Source organism: Dama dama, chromosome 4, assembly GCF_033118175.1.
Source record: "Dama dama isolate Ldn47 chromosome 4, ASM3311817v1, whole genome shotgun sequence".
In the NCBI taxonomy this organism is placed as follows: Eukaryota; Metazoa; Chordata; class Mammalia; order Artiodactyla; family Cervidae; genus Dama; species Dama dama.
In genome coordinates, this window is record NC_083684.1 from 29,999,068 (window position 1) to 30,018,934 (window position 19,867).

Sequence of the window (19,867 nt, forward strand, 5' to 3'; positions counted from 1 at the left end):
CAAGAGAAACAGCCTCCATGCAGAGGCTAGATCTGATTCTCTTCTCCCCATCCAGCTTCAAAACATCTAGGACTTACAGCCCAAGGATGAGCTTTGGGCCTTGCTTCCTGGCACACTCTGGAAGATGACACCTGGAACAATCTTTCCACCTGCTCACCCCTATGGCTGGCAAGCTCCCAGGAGCTGGCCAAGGAAGCATTACTACCAACAAAGCTAGCGGAGGTGACTGAATTCCAGCTGAGCTATTTCAAATCCTAAAAGATGAAGCTGTGAAAGTGCTGCACTCAATATGCCAGCAAATTTAGAAAACTCAGTAGAGGCCACAGGACTGGAAAATGTCAGTTTTCATTCAAATCCCAAAGAAGGGCAATGCCAAGGAATGTCCAAACTAACGCACAACTGTGCTCATTTCACATGCTAGCAAGGTAATGCTCAAAATCCTTCAAGCTAGACTTCAACAGTATGTGGACCAAAAACTTCATAGGATTACTCCAAAAAAAACCCCAAAAGTTTGGGAAACTCTGGATGAGATCCACGTCAACAAGCCTCCTTTCTGCTGGGCTCTGAGTGCCTTCGTGGCTCCCCAAGAGAAGACACAGTCTGTGCCCCCAAACTTACTCAATGAGAAAGACTGTTGCTCCACCACATCAAGGGATGACTGTCTGAGGAATCCCAGCCAGAAGAGTGTCAACAATTCCTTCAACACAGAACTGTATGTTCACAGCAAAGTGTGCACTGAGAAAGCTAGGATCAAACTCCAGTAGGGCTGCTGCAGACAGTGAGAGATGTGGATACACAGACAAGGGATGCATCGCTGGAAGAGAAGGAGCCTCCGGGGACAGGACGCCCTTTGCAGGTCCAGCAGGAGGCGCTGGGCACCATGGGACTCTCATACTGCAGGGAGGCTTGCCCCTGAGTAGCTGGTGGAAGAGGATCTGAGATTCTGATGTGCTGGGCCAGGACCTTCAGTACCACTGGGTCTTGGAGAAGTAAACCGGAAGCATACTGACACGACGCAACAAGGTCTAGTGAGGGGCCTGCACCTCTCCTGCCCACCAGTCAGTCTCCATGGAGCCTTTGCTGGCCGTAGGCTCTTCCCCAAATGCAAACACCCCCCAGTCCAGGCCATGAGCATCCATACTCCTCACCCTGACACTCAGGACCTTCTCTCAGCCAAACCCACCCTTTTTCCCATGCTCTGCCATGAGGAAGACCTGGGTTCGATCACTGGGTTGGGAAGATCCCCTGGAGGAGGGCATGGCAACCCACTCCAGTATTCTTGCTTGAAGAATCCCCATGGACAGAGGAGCCTGGCGGGCTGCAGTCTGTGGGGTCACAAAGAGTCAGACACGACTGAGCGACTAAGCCCAGCACAGCACAGCACAGCACGGGCTAGGAGGGTTAGCAGGGGCGGCACCTCAGGCCTGGAACGAGGCAGAGACCCTGAGTGTGCCAGCGCAACAGGGCAGAAGGGCCTTGCCAGTGCCACCTCCGGGCTGCTCAGGCAGGAGAGAAATGTGTGTTCACCTTCTTTACGCCACTGTTACTTAGCGGTCTTTGTAACAGCAGGGAAACTTGCACCCTGGCTGATATACACTGGTATTATTTCCATTTTACAGAGGAGGAAACTGAGGTTCAAGTTCAGGGTACTTAAGCAACCTGCCTGAGGCCACAAAGCTAAAAGAGGAGGATCCAGGGTTGACCTTGTACTGGCCTGACTCCTGAGAGTGTGCTCTTTGCCCCATGACACACAGAACCTCCCTCGGAGGATGCACGCTGTGGTTCCACAGGAGAAGACAAGAGGCCGAGACCTTATCATGAGGCTCCCTGCTGCAGGGGGACACTTGGATGTGGCCCCGGGGAGGGCCGTATCTGGGAATTAAGGTACTGCTCACTCAGGTGCACAACCCGGACTCTGAGAACAGCTGGGGTTGGGGTGGGGGGCACCTAGGCCCCCAGCAGGCACCCTGGTCTGCAGAGCTGGGCGCAGAGAGCCGCCTTCCTCTCCTCGGCTGGTTGTCATCAAGGGCACCAGCTGGCACCCGGCATGGAAGTGCGGCAGGAAGGAGAAGGGAAGGAAGACAGAGGCCTGGGCAAGAAGGGGGATGGTGCCCACAGAGCTGCAAAAGCGGGACCTAATTTGGCAGTGAGCTATTTCAGGACTGTGCCCTGGGGACCTCAGACAGGAGACACTGGGGGAGGAGAGTCTGCTTGTGCAAACGCTCCTAATCCACAGCTCCTCTAGGGCCGTCAGCTGCTCCCGGGCTCACTCGGGAGTGAGGCCGTAGAGGGGCTGACGGCCAGCACTCGTGCTGGGTGATGCGCGTTCGCTGCCTGAGCCCGTCAGAGCTGGAAACATGTTCACGCTGTGTCTGGACGAGCATGTGGCACACCCTGTCTGTGGCACTTGTTGTGGTAAGTACAGAAACACCCCTATTTTACAGATGCGGAAACTGAGGCCAGTCTGCTCGTCTCCGCTCACTCCTGTTCACCCAGTGCCTGACGCACTGCTCGTGCACAGAAGACCACAGCACATGTGTCTCTGATGAACAAGTGAGGGGACTTCCCTGGCGGTCCAGTGGCTAAGACCTCGCCTTCCAACGCAGGGTGTGCAGGTACGATCTCTGGTTTGGGAGCCAAGACCCCACATGCCTCACGGCCAAAAAACCAAAACATAAGACAGAAGCAGTACTGTAATAAATTCAATAAGGGCTTAAAAAAAATAAAAAAGAACAAGTGAGACAACCAATGAAAGAGGGAGGGAGAGAGAAGCGGAAGGTGCCCAGGAGATGGAAAACATACTTACAGCCGCGGGGACTAGGCAGGGTTAATGGTGGGAATGATGTTCTCAGATCAGGGACAGCCTTAATACAAAGGAACAAAGCAGCAACCATTCAGGGAGCATGTGCTCTGTGCCAGGCGCTCCACTGATGCCGGGACACCTGACGGGGGTCGACCTTCCTACTCAAGAAGAACCATCTCAAGCGTTCCTGGAGGACTATCACCCAGTGCCGACTGACTCTCTCCTCCCTGGGGTCCTGCTTCCTCTCTCCCTGGGTCTACCTCTTTTGGTTTCTGTCTCAGGCCTCGCAGGACCCCGGTTCAGGAGTAGCCTTCCTCAGCTCCACTCCTGCAAAGCCAGGAAGGGCGACAGGGGCCGGGGCACGCACCTTGCTCCCCAGCCTGGAACCAGAGCCGACGGGGAATTTTTCGGGGGAATGGACTGAGGCTGCCTCTTTGACTTGTTCAGTGGCCTCGGCACTAGCTCTTCACCCAGTTCTGAAACAATGGTCACAGCCAGGCTTCTAGTCCTGGCTCTCCCTTCATCAGACAGGGGGTGATGTGCCTGGTGACACATCCTTATTGAGAGGAAGACAAAAACCAGAGGTGTTTACTGAGCACTTACTACATGCCAAGCCCCATGCTTAGCCCTCAACATATATGAATTCTTCAACCAAAACAGCCCTGTGAGCAGGTCATTGTTATTATTACCTTCAGTTTCCAGATGAGGAACCTAAGGTTGAGTAAACCAAGTGACCACCCTGAAGTCCAAAACTGAGGACAGGCAAGGCCAAGACTCAAGGTTGTATCTCTGACTCCGAGCCCTGGCTTTGGCCCCTGCTGAGCTGCTTCCCGCTGGGCATGGCCCTCCGCAGCTGCACTGGTCTGGCTCTAAATAAAGCCTTGACTGGCGCATGGCTAAGCTCCCTGCTAGCTCAGGTGGGCTGGGAAAACAGGAGTCTTCCCAGGAGATATTCCTGCACACGGGCCTGTGTCTTCCACCTGCCTTCACCCATTCTGCCATCACCCACTGCCGCAGCCCCAGCAGAAAGGCGAGAAGGGAGGGGTGAGGGCTGCACCCGGGATCCTGGCTGGCCCACTGCAGGAGAGGCCACCAGGGGAGGAGCAGCTCTGGCTCCAGCCAAACTGGGCTATGTCATAATCCTGCTATACTAGCTTGAGCGTGGCTGGCCATCCACCAATACGATATGAATCAGGCACAGTGGGCAGCTCTGAAGTCAAGGAGAGTATTCAGGATGGCTATGGTGGCCTCCCCAGCATCTCTTTCTTCTGCTTCCATTTCCAGTTTCATGAGCTCCTGGGGAATTCACTCTGGTCCCAGGAACCCTTCAGGCAATCAGAGTACTGCATCCCCTTGGTCACAGACTGGCTCAGCGATGTTCAGGGATGGGCATGTGATTTCAGTGGGGCCAAGGAGAGAGGGCAACTCCCAGGATCTAAGTGGCTTCATGGGGAAGGGTGTGCAGGGGCACACCCTCTGCTCTGCACATTCAGGGATGCTTGCAGGTTGGGGTAGGGGGGAGCGGGAGGAGGTGGTGATGTAACTGTGACAGCCGTTTTCTTGCAAGATGAGAAGTGATTTTGTGGGTCCAATGGGAAGGCCGTGTAGGGGACAGAGTGTGGGGAACTGAAGAGGAGTCAGGGCAGCTCATCAGGGTGGAGCCTCATCTGCAGCAGACCCTCTGGACTTCTTCCTTCCTGGACCAGGGGAGTGTTTTTTTGCTTTCACAAGCCAGTTTGGTTGTATTTCTTATCTTTGGTGACCAAGAGTGTCCTATCTTATCCAGAGGGGGTCCTCAGCAGTGGTGCAAGATCCCAGTAGGTTGTGGAGGCGTAAATAAATAAGAGGGGAAGGAGCTGAGTAAAGAGGAAGATGGGTGTGTGTGGTTATGACAAGGGCAGACAGCGCTGGTTTTCCTGGGGAAGCCACCGCCACCCTGCCTGTGTGGGACTACACCCCTCCGCCCCAGGCACGCAGAGCACAGGGCCTCCGAACTGGGGAGGGACCCAGACACCACTCCACGGCTACCCTCTCCGTCTCACCCACACGGCTGCCTCGGCACACCCCCTAGCCCCTTTCCCACTCCTGACATCCCACAATGAGCCAAAGTCCATCTCTGGGTCCCTTGGCTCCTCTGTAAAACACTGGGTCCCTCAGAAAGGGTCCATCATTCACAAGGGGCTCCAATGTGGGGTTTGGACTAAATTAGGTATAGACACAGTCAGGGAGAGACCTCCGGGGTGAACGGTGACAATGCTCACTCACCACAAGGCTTGAACCTGTGTCCCCTACAGGACCATACAGCCGGCCCTGCACTGCATACTAACATTTTTATAGATCCTATAGACTATGTTCTGGGTAGCAAAATTATACTGCATTGCAATAAAGGTGAGTCCAAAGTATTAATTTGTTAAGCATACATTTAAAAGTGTTAGTCGCTCAGTCGTGTCTGACTCTTTGTGATCCCGCCGGCCTCCTCTGTCCATGGAATTCCCCAGGCAAGAATACTGGAATGGGTTGCCACTTCCTTCTCCAGGGGATCTTCTCGACCCAAGGATCGAACTGGGTCTCCTGCACTGCAGACAAATTCTTTACCGTCTGAGTCACTAGGGAAACCCATTTGAAATATACAATTTGGTGACCTTATTTTAAGAATTCTTCATGTTTCAACATGCCAAGAGGCTCAACACATGAGCACTGGCCAGGCAGGCCTCTCTGAGATGTCCTCTATGTCTTCTGAGGCTGGGCGAGATCCTTGGCAGCTCGTTTGCCACCTTGAGCCCAAAAGATGTGCCCACAACGCTCCCTCTCCAAAGAGAAGGCTCTTGGCTTTCCTACAGGGTAACCAGCAGAAATGTAGGGGGTGGGGGTAGACTGAGGGCTGTCATGTGGGGCCCCCATATACTCAAGGGAAAGGCCACTAGTGGGGACCCCCTAACCTGATGCTCGGAAATATTCACTCGCACAGTCATAACATTTTTTCACCATTAGAACCGGGTAATTCAGGGCTTACAGGGAGAGACCGACGAGGGGAGTGTACGCTACTGTGAGAGAAAGAGAGAGAAAGAGAAAGGGAGGGAGGAGACACAAGCGCAAGACATCACTGCCTGCGGTTTTCTTTTACTGTTAGTTGGAGTCGTTAGGTTTCCTTTCTTCTTGTTAAAATTCCACACCTCTTTTTACAGATGATGAACGTGCAGAGACTGGCCGAGGCCCAGGCCTGAACACCCACTCCACTAGCCCTGCCGTGGAGGCCAGGCGCAGCAGTCACCCAGCCTGCCCAGGGAAGCCGGGGCGCCAGGCTGGGTAGGTGATGGTCTTGGGGTGGACTGCCTTGCTCTCTTTGGCGAGCCCCACCCCAGGCTCCTCTGCACGGACGTTCCGCACAGACACTCTGCCGTAGCCTTGCGCTGCCAGATTTACTTGCCACCAACCATCTTCTTGTCTCCAGCGCCCCTCCGGACAACATTCCAGCTTCTGATGTGGGTGCTACAGACCAACTTTGTCCTCTCAAAATTCTTATGTAGAAACCTAATCCCCAGTGTCCTCATATTAGGAGGCGAGGCGTCTGGGAGGGGGTTAGGGGACGAGTGCCTTTATAAGAGACTCCAGAGATCAATCCCAGTCCTTCTATCTCGAGAGGACACGGTGAGAAGACAGTTGTCCGTGAACTAGTAAGGGGTCCTCCCCAGACATCTCATCTGCTGCCACCCTGACCTTGGACTTCGCAGCCTCCAGAACTGTGAGAAATACATTCCTGTTGTTTAAGCCACCCATCTATGGTATTGTTGCTATATTGGCCGGAAAAGACTAAAAATGGGCAAACAAAGGCAGAAACCAGAGAAGAAGCTAAGACCACCTCTGTCCCAGCTTGGAGGAGCACACATTCCCCACAGTAGCCGCCCCCTGTACCCCCATTTCTAGCCTCCAGACTGGACTTCCCACTGACTCAGCACATCTGCTTCCACGTTCTTAACAGATCCCCATGACGGTTCACAGGCAGAGTGGCCAGTGGTGACCAGTGCCATCCCTCGGCCTTCTCTCTTGCCTCTGTGTCCTACTAGAGCCAAAAAAAGTCACATTTTTGTTTTCCTCAGCTCCCTCCCTGCTAGGCCGATGTGCGGTTTGAAGTTGGGCAACCCAGCATTCCCCTCCTACCCTGGAGTCCCTGTGGGAGGTGTTACCTGGAGCCATGAGCATCCAGAGGGCCCTGCGGGGTGGACCCAGGCCTGATGCTGCGAGGAGCCCCGGGGCCGCCATCTCTCATGAGTCCCTGTCCAGGAATTGACAGTGTCCCTACCGTCAAGGACACCCATGGTTGGGCGGCCTTCACTAGCAGCCAAATACAGCCTAACTTACACAATGCAACTCAAGAGGAGCTCTGTGACTTGCTCAAGGGAAGGTGTTTACCATTTATATCTAAGGGTGTGACTATGCCATACCCAAAATGGGGACCACCTCCATAATCCTTCCATAACTGTAACTGCATCCCAAGGAACAAGGCTGGGAGCGTGTCCATGCCTGGCCTGGTGCCTACGGATCAAAGGCCTCAAGGCAGGAAGGACATGGGCTTTCTCCCAGCTGAACAGTTTTTCCAACAACTTAGTCCCCAAAGCAACTTCTTCAGAATGTCCCGGGGTGGCATATTAGGCCCAGCCTTCTGCTGGAATGTCCTTTGTCTCTGGGCCTGGACCACAGTCTCTGACATCCACTGAGAGAACCTTGAGGGCCACTATGACCCTCCATCGACAAGGAAATATCCTCGTGTGCTCTCAACACTTGACTTATGAAGGCAGTGAAGGGCTCAGCATTCTATCAAGATTCAGAAAAATGGTTTTCTGTTTAGCTCTCAAAGCTCCCTGGAGGAGAACCCCCATCTTCTCATGAGCACCCCTTCATTAAATGCTAATCACACAAAGAAGCCCAAGCCTGATCCGGCTTTCCTGATTCTTGAGTATGGGCAGGTAACAGTAGGACAAAACCCAGGAAAAGGCAGGTCTCCTCCCATGAGTGCTCAGACCCCTGCCCTCAGCCAGGGGGCCTGCCTCACTTCTGGCATTCATCTGTAATGTCTAATCAACCTCTGAAAACTAGAGTCGTTGTCACTCTGCTTCAAGGCACATGATGCTAATAACGGCTAAGCTTTCCTGAGTACCTATTGGTTGCCGGCCTCGACTCTAAGATCTTGCACCTAGTAGTCATTTAACCCTCAAGACAACCCACTGAGGAGCATCGTTATCACCACATTTTGATGAGAAGGTAAAACACTGTCTACTGGACTTCCCTGGTGGTCCAGGGGTTGAGAATCCGCCTGCCAATGCAGGGGATGCAGGTTCGATCCCTGGTCCAGGAAGATTCCACGTGCTGTGGAGCAACTAAGCCCATGCACCACAACTACTAAAACCCAAGCACCCTGGAGCCCGTGCTCTGCAACAGGAGAAGCCACAGCAATGAGAAGACCCCACACCACAAGCTTGCTGGAACTAGCGAAAGCCCGTGCACAGCAATGAAGACCCAGCACAGCCAATACATAGATAAAAATTAAAAACAAATCAAAAGAAAACACCACTGTCTACTGAAGCATCTGTCCTCCTTGCCTATGCCCTGGTGCCAGGGATTGGGTCTCGCCCACCCCTGCAGGAACACCTACGTGAATGACTGAATGGGTGAATGTGCAGGTAGACAAGACCGTCCTGGCCCTCCAGGCTCCCCTCCTTGCCTGTCTGGCTGCAGAATGCCGGGGGATGGCTGGGGCTGGAGCTCCAGAATGACTGCGTTCAGAGGAGGGAGCGACCATCTTCAGCTGTGGAAACCCAAGAAGAGGCTAAGGAGGAGAGGCATTAGAGGGCCATCTCAAAACCTGGCGTTTTAATCCCACGCCTCTACCTTTCCCATCTTAAAACCTGCCTTTCCTCTGATTTGGTCTTTTTGGAGGAGGGCCAGGAAGAGCCACTTATGCTGCCAACCTGGGCCAAGGTACTAGCAGCCAGGTGTGGCACTCCTTATGGCAGGGCTTAAAAAACTGACACCTGCCCCAAACCCAGGGCCTGGGGCCTGATCCAGTCTTAGATGACAGGAAGCAAGCCGACCTGGCTGCACTGAACCCTGCAGAGCCGGGGAGGCCTTGCAAATCAAAGGGTGGGCTCCCTCTTTCGTTTTTGCATCTAACCCTGCCTCCCTGTGCACTGTCTGCCAGGGGTGTTGTGACTGCTCACTGAATATCTGTGGGATGACTTGCTGACCCACCAAATGAAAGACAACGAGGCCCCAGGTTGGCTGAGTGATCTGGGGCGGGCTGCTGAGATGGAAAGAGAACTGAGCAGAGATTCAGAAAACCTCAAGTTCTAGTCCTGGGCCTGCCACGTCATCCCTGGAGTAAGTCTCTTTCCTGTTGGGGCCAGGTGGGGCCCTCATCTGCAAAATGGAGCAGCAGACTTAGATGATCTTAAAAGGAGGAGTTTCAAGCTCTGTAACCTGGGTGGGCAAAGGGTCAGAGCTGGGCCAGGGCTGGTCTGCTACAGATGAAGAGTGGCGGTGTCCAGCGCATGGTGGTATACATGCTGCTGCTGGGAAGAAGCCTCTTTCCGGCCTCAGGTTTGGGCCTTCATCTGTCACCTCCCCAGCCCCCCATCAGACCTGACAACGACCGCTGAGGTTTCTCCAGACCCCAGGAACTCAGGCAGATACAGACTAGAGAGCATCCTTGTTTTCGTCTGTTTCAGAATTCTTGTAAACCACAGGGTAAACAGCACTGCACGGTGGAGACTGCATCACAGCATTTCCCTTATTAAAAAGGAGACAGTGTTCAGTGCTCCACTGTGTGACTTAAATGGCAAGATTTCTCTTACTAGAGGAGATCCGATGACATTCTAGAATCTAAGTGTGAAATATGATTCTGACTCCCCAAAGAGTACAATTATCTCAGGGCAGGGAGGGGGCATTCCAATGAAGCCCCTTGGTGAACCGTCAGAGGCTGGGTAGCAATTCCAGCACCAGCACTGACCTTTAGTCCTGCTTCGGGCACTGACCCCGGACTGCTGTACGTGTCAGGTACTGTCCCAGCGTTCCATGTGCATTACCTCATCTAACCTTAACACCAGATGAATGGGGATGGTATTAGAATTATGCCCATCTTATAGACAGAAATACTGAGGAAGCTAAATAGTGTACCCGGGGCCATACAGTTGGTGGTTGAACTGAGATTGGAACGCAGTTTACCCAATACTTCTTGTGTCAGGCATTGTACTAGATGGATAAGACCTATATTCTCTGCAGAGGGAGTTTAAAATTTAGTGGGAGAAATAGGCATGTGCACAATGTAAAAATGAAAATGAGAGGGTTTTTCAACTGAATAAAGCCTCACACAAGTTCAAACCATTATTTCTTTGCTATTGTTCCATTATAATGTGCTTTACATATGCAAGTATACATTGCATATGCACATAAATTTTGTGTGTATTTCTATATACACGTGGGTGTGACCAAATTCATCACAAGGGAGTGTTCATAGACTTTCCCCATCCTTTGCTTGCCCAAATGAACCTCCTAATCCTCTAATTGTCCAGTTTCCCCCAGACTTTGTTTCAGTGTCAGGGTTGAGACCAGTTCTGCCAGGCGAGGTTCTCTGCTTTTGTGATGCAGATGTGGGCCCTGGGCGTGAGGATGGAGGGAGAAGTGAGAGGGGGAAGATCCTCTCAAAAGTTTAGGACAATTTACATGACAATGAGCTGGGCTGAGTAGGGAGAGGGGAGGAAGGAGGGAGATGGAGATGCAGAGAGAGGTGGGGGAGGAGGCGGAGGAAGGAGGTGGAGCACGGGGAGAGAGACCGCTGGAGACGGGAGAGAGGGAGAGGAGGAGAGAGGGAGGAAGACGGAAGGAGGCAGAGACGGACAAATGAGAAGCAAGAGGGTTTTGCCTGGCAGGCTTGTGGGGCTGGGTAGAGAGAAGGTGTCTGGGGCACTTGGGAAGGAAGCAGTTCAAGAAAGCAGGACTGGGACAGATAGGAAAGGGCCTGAGAGAAGAGCAGTAGGCGCTGTCCTCTAAGTGCCTTTCCGTGTTTTTGGAGAGACTCAGAAAAACTGGATTCTGAAGATGTGTTGCCTGGCTGTACTGTCTCTTTAAATGGGACTCTGCCCTGGACCCGAGCATCATGGACCATAGCTTCCTTAGGGTTACAAATCTATAAATATGTATTCTGTGCTGAATGACCTTGGATAAATCGCTTTGCCTCTCTGTGCCTCATTTTTTTTTTTTCCACTTTCACTCACTTCTCACAACTCACCAGGCTCACTTCTCTCTCAGGGCCTGGTGGTGTCTGCTTGGTGGTGTCTCTCTTCCTCCCACGGCTCCTTCTCAATTACAAATATCCCTTTCAGGTTCAGGGGAACCTTCCCTGGCCACCTACTGCGAAGTAGCTGCCCGTTCTACCTCACCCCCCACATCCCCCACAGCTGATAGGTGGGGCGGGGTGGGGGAGGTGGTCCCTGCACTCAGCTCCTAGACAGCAAATCCACGCCAGACCACTCCCAGGAAACACCTTCTGAAGCTGCCTGGCTCACTGTGGCCTAAGGTGAAATAAAACAGGAGGAGCCGCCCCTGGGCCTGGAGGACTTCCTGGCGAGCCTGAGTGTCATGGTGCCACCTGCCGGCAGAGGACCGGGCTCCGGCTCCTCCGTGTCCAGGGGACTCTCCAGGAAGTACCCGTTCTGTTCTCCGTCTCCATTCTCAGTGGAGCCTTTTCCAACCCTCTACTTGAGGGCTGTCTCCACCACACAAGAAACAGCCACAGAGGCCAAGGGGCCCAGCAGTATAGACCTTAACACGTCACGTTCCTAGCAATACCCAAGCAACCACCTCTCTACTCAGGATAATAAGCTGGTTTTTCCAAAACCGAAGGAGAAAAGCATTTCAAAGTCACGCTGACTGTTTAGGGTTATAATCAGGGCAGGAGGCTTTGAGGAAGGAAGAGCTGCTTGAGAGGTGGGCGTGGCAGTGAACACACACACTTTTGGAAGGTCTGGCAGGCTGTGGGGTGTGTGTGTTTGTGTAAAGTGTGTGCTATGGACACATGAGCCTTCTGCACTGTGTCTGTCGTCTGGTTAACTGAGATTCAGGCACCAAGCTTTCTTCGGCCAAAAGGCAGAGAGAGAGACCAAAGGCCAGTCCCGTGTCTGAAGACCGGACTGGGCATGTCCTGCTTTAACGCCCGCCCGAGTTGACAACAGTGAGTCAATACTTGTAAAGTGCTTATGGCACAGTTCCTGGCCACCAGTAGGTGCTCAGTACAAGGGAGCTATTGGTGTTACTGTTGTGACCGTTATCATGGAAATGAATGAAGCCCTGTAACCTGTCTGGCTACTGGCAACCTGTCTTGGCTACATCTGATGTTCTGAGCTGCTCTTTGCTGACGGGTCTCTCTAGCTCTACTGTCCTGGAGAAGGAAATGGCAACCCACTCCAGCATTCATGCCTGGAAAATCCCATGGACAGAGGCGCCTGGCAGGCTACAGTCCATTGGGTCCTAAGAGTCGGACATGAACGAGTGGCTCATACACACACCTCTCCAGCAAGGCCTGGCACACTGTACCCTCAGTGAATTCTTAGTGCAAATAAAACTGAAGAATTCGCAGTGTCCCCTGTTCCATGGCCCTGGCTCTGTGACCAAAACCAAAGCCCGTCCCCAGGGAGAAGGGTTTCCTAGCCGAGGGGCGGCGCCTGGCTTCCCCTGGACACCCTCAGTCACTCAATTTCCCCTCCTCCGGGGGGAGGCAATGCCTGAGCTGGGGTGACTGTCACAGAGAATTAGGATTTTGTGCATAAAATATTGAATTTTACATTTAAAGCTATCTGTTACAGATGATTTATTACACACAGCGAAGGTGAGGATGGTTTTCCTGTGTAAGGGAGGTAACTTTTTGGCAAAGAAAGGATATATACATAGTGCACAACCAAACCACACGGTAATCGGAGCTTAATGCTCTCTATCCAGAGGTTTCAACGAGGGGCCTAGGCACTTGGCGGCCTCCACCTGCTCCCCACCTCACACTCCAGGTCATGGGGAAAGGATGGTTGGGATTCAGAGTCCCAGCAGGAGACAAAGAGCCACTCCTGGAGAGAATTTTCCAAGGCTGTTTCCCCTCGCCCCTTTTATTTGGCTTTTCCAGTACAGCTGTGTAAGGTTCAGTGAACGCAGACATTTGCAAATCAGAGTTTTTATGACTTATTCCATTCACCACCTATCAGAAGCCTGGAAACTCAACTGAAAACTGTCCCTGTTCTAGGATGTCAACTTCCTGCAGGAAGGAGCGTGCCCTTGGTCCTCAGACTCACCTCAGATGGGCAGAAAGAACAGCCCCCTGGCGCAAAAGAGGAAGATTGTGGATTCAAACGGCTGCCCCCACCGCCGGCAAGGAAAGGAAAGCTCCCCTAAGGAGGGGAGATGGTGGCCAGGTGGGGCTTATAGTGCCTAAAAAATATTTTTTTCTGTTCAAGTGAGTTGCCCAAGGGCATGTACTTGGCCAATGTTGTGAGGGTCACGATTGAGGGCAGTGTCACCAACCCTTTGTCATCTACACAATAAACCCTGGAATTCTGCGTCTGTCGCCTCCGTCGGCGATCGCAGTGGCGGTCTGCCCGCCACCGGAGCCCCCTGTTGGCCTGTCCTGGCCAGGTGGACGGTGCTGGCTGGTGACACAGCACAGTCTCGTCCTGTCCCCACGCAGCAGCCTGGCCTTATAGAGGACACGGCGGGTACCGGCGACAGGCCGTCTCCTCCCCGCGCCCACGGGCGCACAGCGGCCTACCTTTCTCTCCTTGTCACCGTATTCGATGCCCAGAGTGTCCATGGCCCGGACGATGGCTGCCAGCGACTGAATGGTGTTGCTGTAGACCACGGGCTTGTACTGTTTCACGTCTTCGCCAGAGAAGCCATCTTCGTGGATGATCCTAGAGGGGAACCACACACAGCATGTCTGATGAGTGCGCTGGCCTCACCTGGCAACGGGCGCGTCAGATGTGTGGAGCCGTCCCCTCTCCCTTCTTCCCCCCAGTCCCTCGCCAACCTCCTGGCTTAGCTGGCTGAGGGCCTGGTCCAACCTGGATGCTGAGTTACTGAGCTGCTGTGGTCATACCACAGTATCTGAAGGAAAAAATCTACCTGAATTACCAAAAATTAATGTGAAAAACACAACAGTGGAAAAAAGAAATGCAGTTTCTTTATATTCCCTACATACCGTGGAAGCAAGATCAGTCAAGGGGTTGATAACACTTGAACGCACTCAGAACACACACTGAGCACTCAATATATGCTCGTTGTGAGTAGTTTTAAATATTTATTTTTGGCTGCTCTAGGTCTTTGGTGCTGGGTGTGGGCTTTCTCTGGTCGCGCTGAGTGGCGGCTACTCTCCTGTTGCGGTGCGCGGTCTTCTTGCTGTGGAGGCTTCTCTTGCTGTGGGGTATGGCCTCGAGGCCGCGGGCTTAGTAGCTGCGGCACGCGGGCTTGGTTGCCCTGAGGCATGTGGAATCTTCCCAGGCCAGGGACTGAACCCCTGTCCCCTGTATCAGCAGGCAGATTTCTCAACCACTAAGCCACCGGGGAAGTCCTGCCAATAGTATTTTTAGGCAAAGCTCAGGATTTTAGCTTAAATATCCACTCAGGAGCATACTGTTGAAGACCCCTGAAAGAAGCCTGCAGATGAAGAACACATTTTTCTTTCACAGGAAACTTCCACTGCTTTTAACGAAGGTAAGGTCACTCACTTCAAACGAACCACCTTCATCTTTGACAACAGAAGAGCCAGTAGGAGGAGGGGGCCTATTCTCCATCCTCGGTTGGGATGTGACCACTGTGTCACCCTTGTTCTGAGGCTCTGAACCTGACACAGAGGACACGGAGGTGACGCTGCAGTCCCCAGAGGCCACGCAACGCTCCATGCCCTTCTGTCCTCAGGCTCAGCTAGGGTCAAGGCCGAGGCCAGACACGCCCTGGGGCCCCTGCTCCCTGCAGATGGTGGCCTCTCAGGGAATGCCCATTGCTGACAAGGGTCCAGGGAGCAGGGAACACTAGAAAGAGGGTAAAACTGAGACTCTGCAAGAATCCGCTCATGGCTGAGGCACGGTTGAGGGAATTAAGAAAGGACAAATGGATTTTAAAACTAACACCCAGCATCAGGGGCTTCCCAGGTGACACAGTGGCAAAGAATCCACCTGCCAATGCAGGAAATGCAAGAGATGTGGGTTTGATCCCTGGGTTGGGAGGATCCCCTGGAGAAGGGAATGGCAACCCACTCCATTATTTTTGCCTGGAGAATTTCATGGACAGAGGAGCCTGATGGACTACAGTCCATGGGGCCATGAAGAGTCAGACACAATTGAGCATGCACACACACATAACACACACACACATCCAACATTACTTATGTGCCAGTAAACTGCAAACTCTCCTGTGGTCACGTTTTTCAGTCCAAGACTGAATATCACCCATGACGTGTACATCCACCTGTGTAATAGCTCAGACTTCCTTACTACCTCTGCAGCCCTTCTCCAACCTTTCATGTCCTTCGGTGCTGGAGAACACCACTAATGAGTCTTTCTATAAACAGTTTTACTGAGCTATAGTTCACAGACCGTATAATCCACCCGTGGAAAGTGTGAGATTCAACATTCCTTAGTATATTCACAAGGTCGGGCAGTGATCGCTAAGTCTAATTTCAGAATGTTTTTATCCTCCCCAAAAGAAATCCTGTACCCATTAGCAGTCACTCCATCCCCCACCCCCAGCAGGAAGCAACCACTCATCTGATCTGACTTATGTTTTTACAAATTTGTCTACTGTGAACATTTCACATATACGCAATCACACGAAGTGTCGTCTTTTGTGACTAGCTTCTTTCACTGGGCGTGTTCATCTGTGTTCTTCCATGCTGTAGCATTCATCAGTACTCCCTTTCTTTTTATTGTCAAACTAGATTCCATATACAGATAGGCCATGTTTTACTTATCCCCATGTCAGTTGATGGATATTAATGATTTCTATTATAAAACATGACTTAGTGCAGGGTTGTGAGTCTTTATTCAGAGTTTCTCTAAGAAGCAGATCAAAATGACCCTACTGCCTTTTCACTGTCTTTTCTTAGCCCTAAATCCAGCTTTGTACAAGTTTCTTGAGCACACATCCAGTCTGCATCATGGATGTGTACTACCCTGGAGGGAATCTCAAAGGGAATTGTTAGTTCCCACTGTAAACAACCAGAGAGCTGGACAAAATACATGAAACAAGGGCTTTCAGACACTGGAGAATAAGCAGCGCAGGACTTGTGATCTGGGACGGAAAGGAAGCGAGCGTGGCGAGTCCTGTGAGGGATGAGTCCTATGATCGCCTTGGCTTTCTGCCCGGAGGCATTTCACCAGACCTCAGCGTAGGGAGGGAGGACCCGCGCAAAGCACAGCCGCCTTCCTGAGCGCATGGGGTAAAGAGAAAAGTTCTGGAAGGCGGAGGTGCAGAGTACCTAAGAGGAAAGAGGAGAGGAGAGAGAAACAGCGAGACAGAGAGCTCCACATATCTGAATGGAGGTCTTCTTGAGCCTTTGGCTGAATCGAGTGAGACTCTACAAACTTGAGAAGAAACATGCGCCAGGCAGCTTCTAAGGTAGACCCGTCCCAAAGCTCACCCAAGGCTGGGCATGGTGCAAGTTCCCACTGGTCAGAATGGAGAGTCAAACACCTAGGGCATTTGGCAGAGACCCCAGAAGGCTCACTCCATGGTAATAAAGGCTACTTTTAGACCTGCCCTGACAAAACTTAAAAATGAGCCTCAAAAAAAAAAAAACCCAAATTGACCCACAAGTAAATAACTGCGTGACAAAATAAAATCTAACACTCTTTAAATGAGGACGGTGAAATCCAGACACTTAACAATCTAATATTCATAGTATCCAGCATCCAATAAAAACATTTCTGGATATGCAAAGGAGGAGGAAAGTGTGATCCATAACCAGGAGACAAATCAGTCAACAGAAGCAAACTCAGAAGTGTCAGAGATGATGGCATTAACAAATAAGACCTCAAAAACAGCTATCTAAAATATTCTCAAGAAACTAAAGGAAAACATGAACATAATCAGTAGAGAAATGGGAGATATTAAAAAAGAACAAAATGGAGTATCTAGCGATGAAAATACAGTATCTGAAATAAAATTTTCACTGAAGGGGACTAATAGCAGATGAGATACCCCAAAGAATAGTGAACTTGAAGACACAGCAATAGAAACCATCTAAACTGAAGCAGAGAGAGGAAAAAGGCTGAAAAATGTATTGTGACATACATATGATAACATGTAGAAGAAAAATTTATGCAATGACAGCACAAAGGATTGGAGGGGTAAAATGGAAATATATTGCTGAACAATTCTTATATTATACAAGAAGTAGTATAATATTGCTTCTCTTGTGGCTTAGCAGTAAAGAATCTGTATGCCAATGTCTGTCAGTGCAGGAGGCACAGGTTCAGTCCCTGGGTCGAAAAGATCTCTTGGAGAAGGAAATGGCAACCCATTCCAGTGTTCTTGCCTGGGAAATCCCATGGACAGAGAGGCCTGGCAGGCTACACACAGTCCACGGGGTCACAAAGAGTCGGACATGACTTAGTGACTAAGCAACAACAACAAAGCATAATATTACTTGAAAGTAAAGCCTGGTAAGATACATACTATAAACTCTAGGACCATCACTAAAAAGCCTCCATGGCTTGACTCTCCTCAGAGGGTGGGAACTCTGGGTGCCCTGAGAGATACAGTCTGGATTTGCTGGTTCCCATGACACATTCTCGCGAGAAGCCAGCGCCATGAGTTTCTCATGCTTGGTTTTGGACCAGCCAGCCTTGCTACTCTCCTGGGAATGCTCTCTAGACCCTTCCACTAGGGTTATTTTTTTCCACACCTGCTAGTATTAACCTTTACACCACCTGACAAGGTAGGGAGGGTAGACTTTTATTCTATCCATCTGTATTGAGACTGAGTAAGACTGAGTAACTGGCCTAATGGCTGTCAGCAAAAACAGTAAGAGCCAAACACCGGAACCTGGGTCTCTAAGTGCATGGTCTTTTTTGCCACACCTCAAGCCTCGGGGTGGACTAGACCAAATACTGCCTAGAAGGCCTCATAGGTGTCTGGGGTGGCCCCAAATAAGAAAGCTTCATTTGGGGCTTACAAAAATGATGCAGTTTGGGCAAAAACTGCTCAAATCATGATTACTGGTTGCATAACTTGTTCACGCTGGCTTATATTAGCTTAAAATTGGGCTTCTTGCTTCAGGGTAGAATTTTATACCTTCCGTTCCCTCTGACTCAACCCTAGAAAAGCTGCACCATGCATAACAACACCGAAAGTAAGTAATATTCATAATGCTACTATTCAGAGAAAAACGCAGCACTTTTTTAGTGTAAGTCCTTCAGCATTTCTTTCATGCCACATTCTTCTCCCCCAACTCTGCCTCAGTATTGATTTGAATTATTTATCCTTAAAAGTATCACTTAAGACCCCTTTGTTTTCTATTTCCCATCTCATTCCAGGGAGAAGAGTACAGCAGTGGTCAGATCTGAGGAGTTAGAAAAATGTGGGTGACGCCAACTCCATCACTCATGAGCTGTGTGTTCCTAGGAAAGGATTTAACTCCTCAGACTTTGGTTTCCTCAACTGTAAGAAGTCACTGTGAGAAATAAATGTAAAGTGCCTATTGTATAGTAGAGCTTCCCTCATAGCTCAGTTGGTAAAGAATCTGCCTGCAATGCAGGAGACCCCAGTTTGGTTCCTGGTTCAGGAAAATCCCCTGGAGAAGGGATAGGCTACCCATTCCAGTATTCTTGGGCTTCCCTTGTGGCTTAGCAGGTAAAGAATCTGCCTGCAAGACGGGAGACCTGGGTTTGATCCCTGGGTTGGGAAGATCCTCTGGAGAAGGGAAAGGCTACCCACTCCAGTATTCGGGTCTGGAGAATTCCATGGACTATACAGTTGATGGGGTCGCAGAGAGTTGGACATGACTGAGCAAGTTTCACTTCACTTCACTGCAGAGTAAGTATATAATATATGGTGGGCTTCTCTGGTGGCTCAGCAGTAAAGAATCTACCTGCCAATGCAGGAGATGCAGGTTTGATCCCTGGTTTGAGAAGATCCCCTGGAGAAGGAAACAGCAACGCACTCTAGTATCCTTGCCTGGGAAATCCCATGGACAGAGGGGCCTGGCGGGCTATAATGGGGTCACAAAGAGTCGAAATAGCTTAGCAACAACAAACAACAACAACAATATATAGTAGCTATTAGTAATAATACCTTCATTCTAAAGTCAAAATCCCTTAAAGAGAATTTCCTTCACTGGTGGCATAACAGAAGCAGAACCATAACAGCCACTAATGTTTAAGGGTTTACTCTCTGTGCTAAGTGCTTTGCATGTATGATCACATCTAATCTTCAAAACAATCCTAGGAGATAATTTTTATCTCCCCTCAACAGACAAAGGAAACAGAGGCTCAGAGAGGTTAACGCAGTTACCCGAGGTCACACAGCTGGTAAGGGTGACAGGGGCATTTGAGGCTGTGCTTGTGCCTACCAAGTGGATGCTGAGACGCAGGACTGCTGCTTCTGCTAGGATTCCTATATCCAGGTTCCCTGAGAACCCAGAGATTTCACACACAAAGTTAGCATCAAAACACCTTCTATGTCAGTCCAAGGAGTGTTGGGCAAGGGAGGGAGGAAAGGAGGCATAGGGGTTGGAGAGGTAGCCTGGGGGAGGCGGGTTTCTTGTGGCAGCCCAAGTCTAGCCCTGGAAGAGATGAGAATGGGATTTGGAAAGCATGAATGAGGCTGCATGGGGCACCTTAGTAACGGTCAGTAACGGCAGCTCCGGCATCTCACACTGCAGCAGCTTCAGGCAAACTGACCTCCATGTACACAGCTGAGTGACAGAGGCACAGAATCAAGCCCCAGAGATGGCACCTGAGTCACTGGATCCAGCTGTTCCTGAAGCTCACCCTGTCCTGACACTTTTGAGTGACATGAGTCCTTTGACTCCCTCTT

The 19,867-nt window shown here is 51.0% G+C and overlaps 1 protein-coding gene and 1 long non-coding RNA gene across 3 annotated transcripts in view; one reads left to right on the forward strand and one right to left on the reverse strand.

Moving 5' to 3' along the window:
• The window catches only part of GNAO1 (G protein subunit alpha o1), a 176,513-nt gene that overhangs the window by 66,083 nt on the left and 90,563 nt on the right, over positions 1-19,867 (reverse strand). For both annotated transcript variants that reach the window (XM_061138544.1, XM_061138543.1), the window contains exon 3: positions 13,605-13,746. In XM_061138544.1, coding sequence (XP_060994527.1) covers positions 13,605-13,746 — 142 coding nt within the window. The remainder of the gene's footprint in view (positions 1-13,604; positions 13,747-19,867) is intronic.
• Positions 9,043-18,380, forward strand: LOC133053996 (uncharacterized). The gene is made up of 3 exons (XR_009692364.1): positions 9,043-9,178; positions 13,083-13,251; positions 18,367-18,380. It is a non-coding gene; the product is annotated as an uncharacterized LOC133053996 (long non-coding RNA).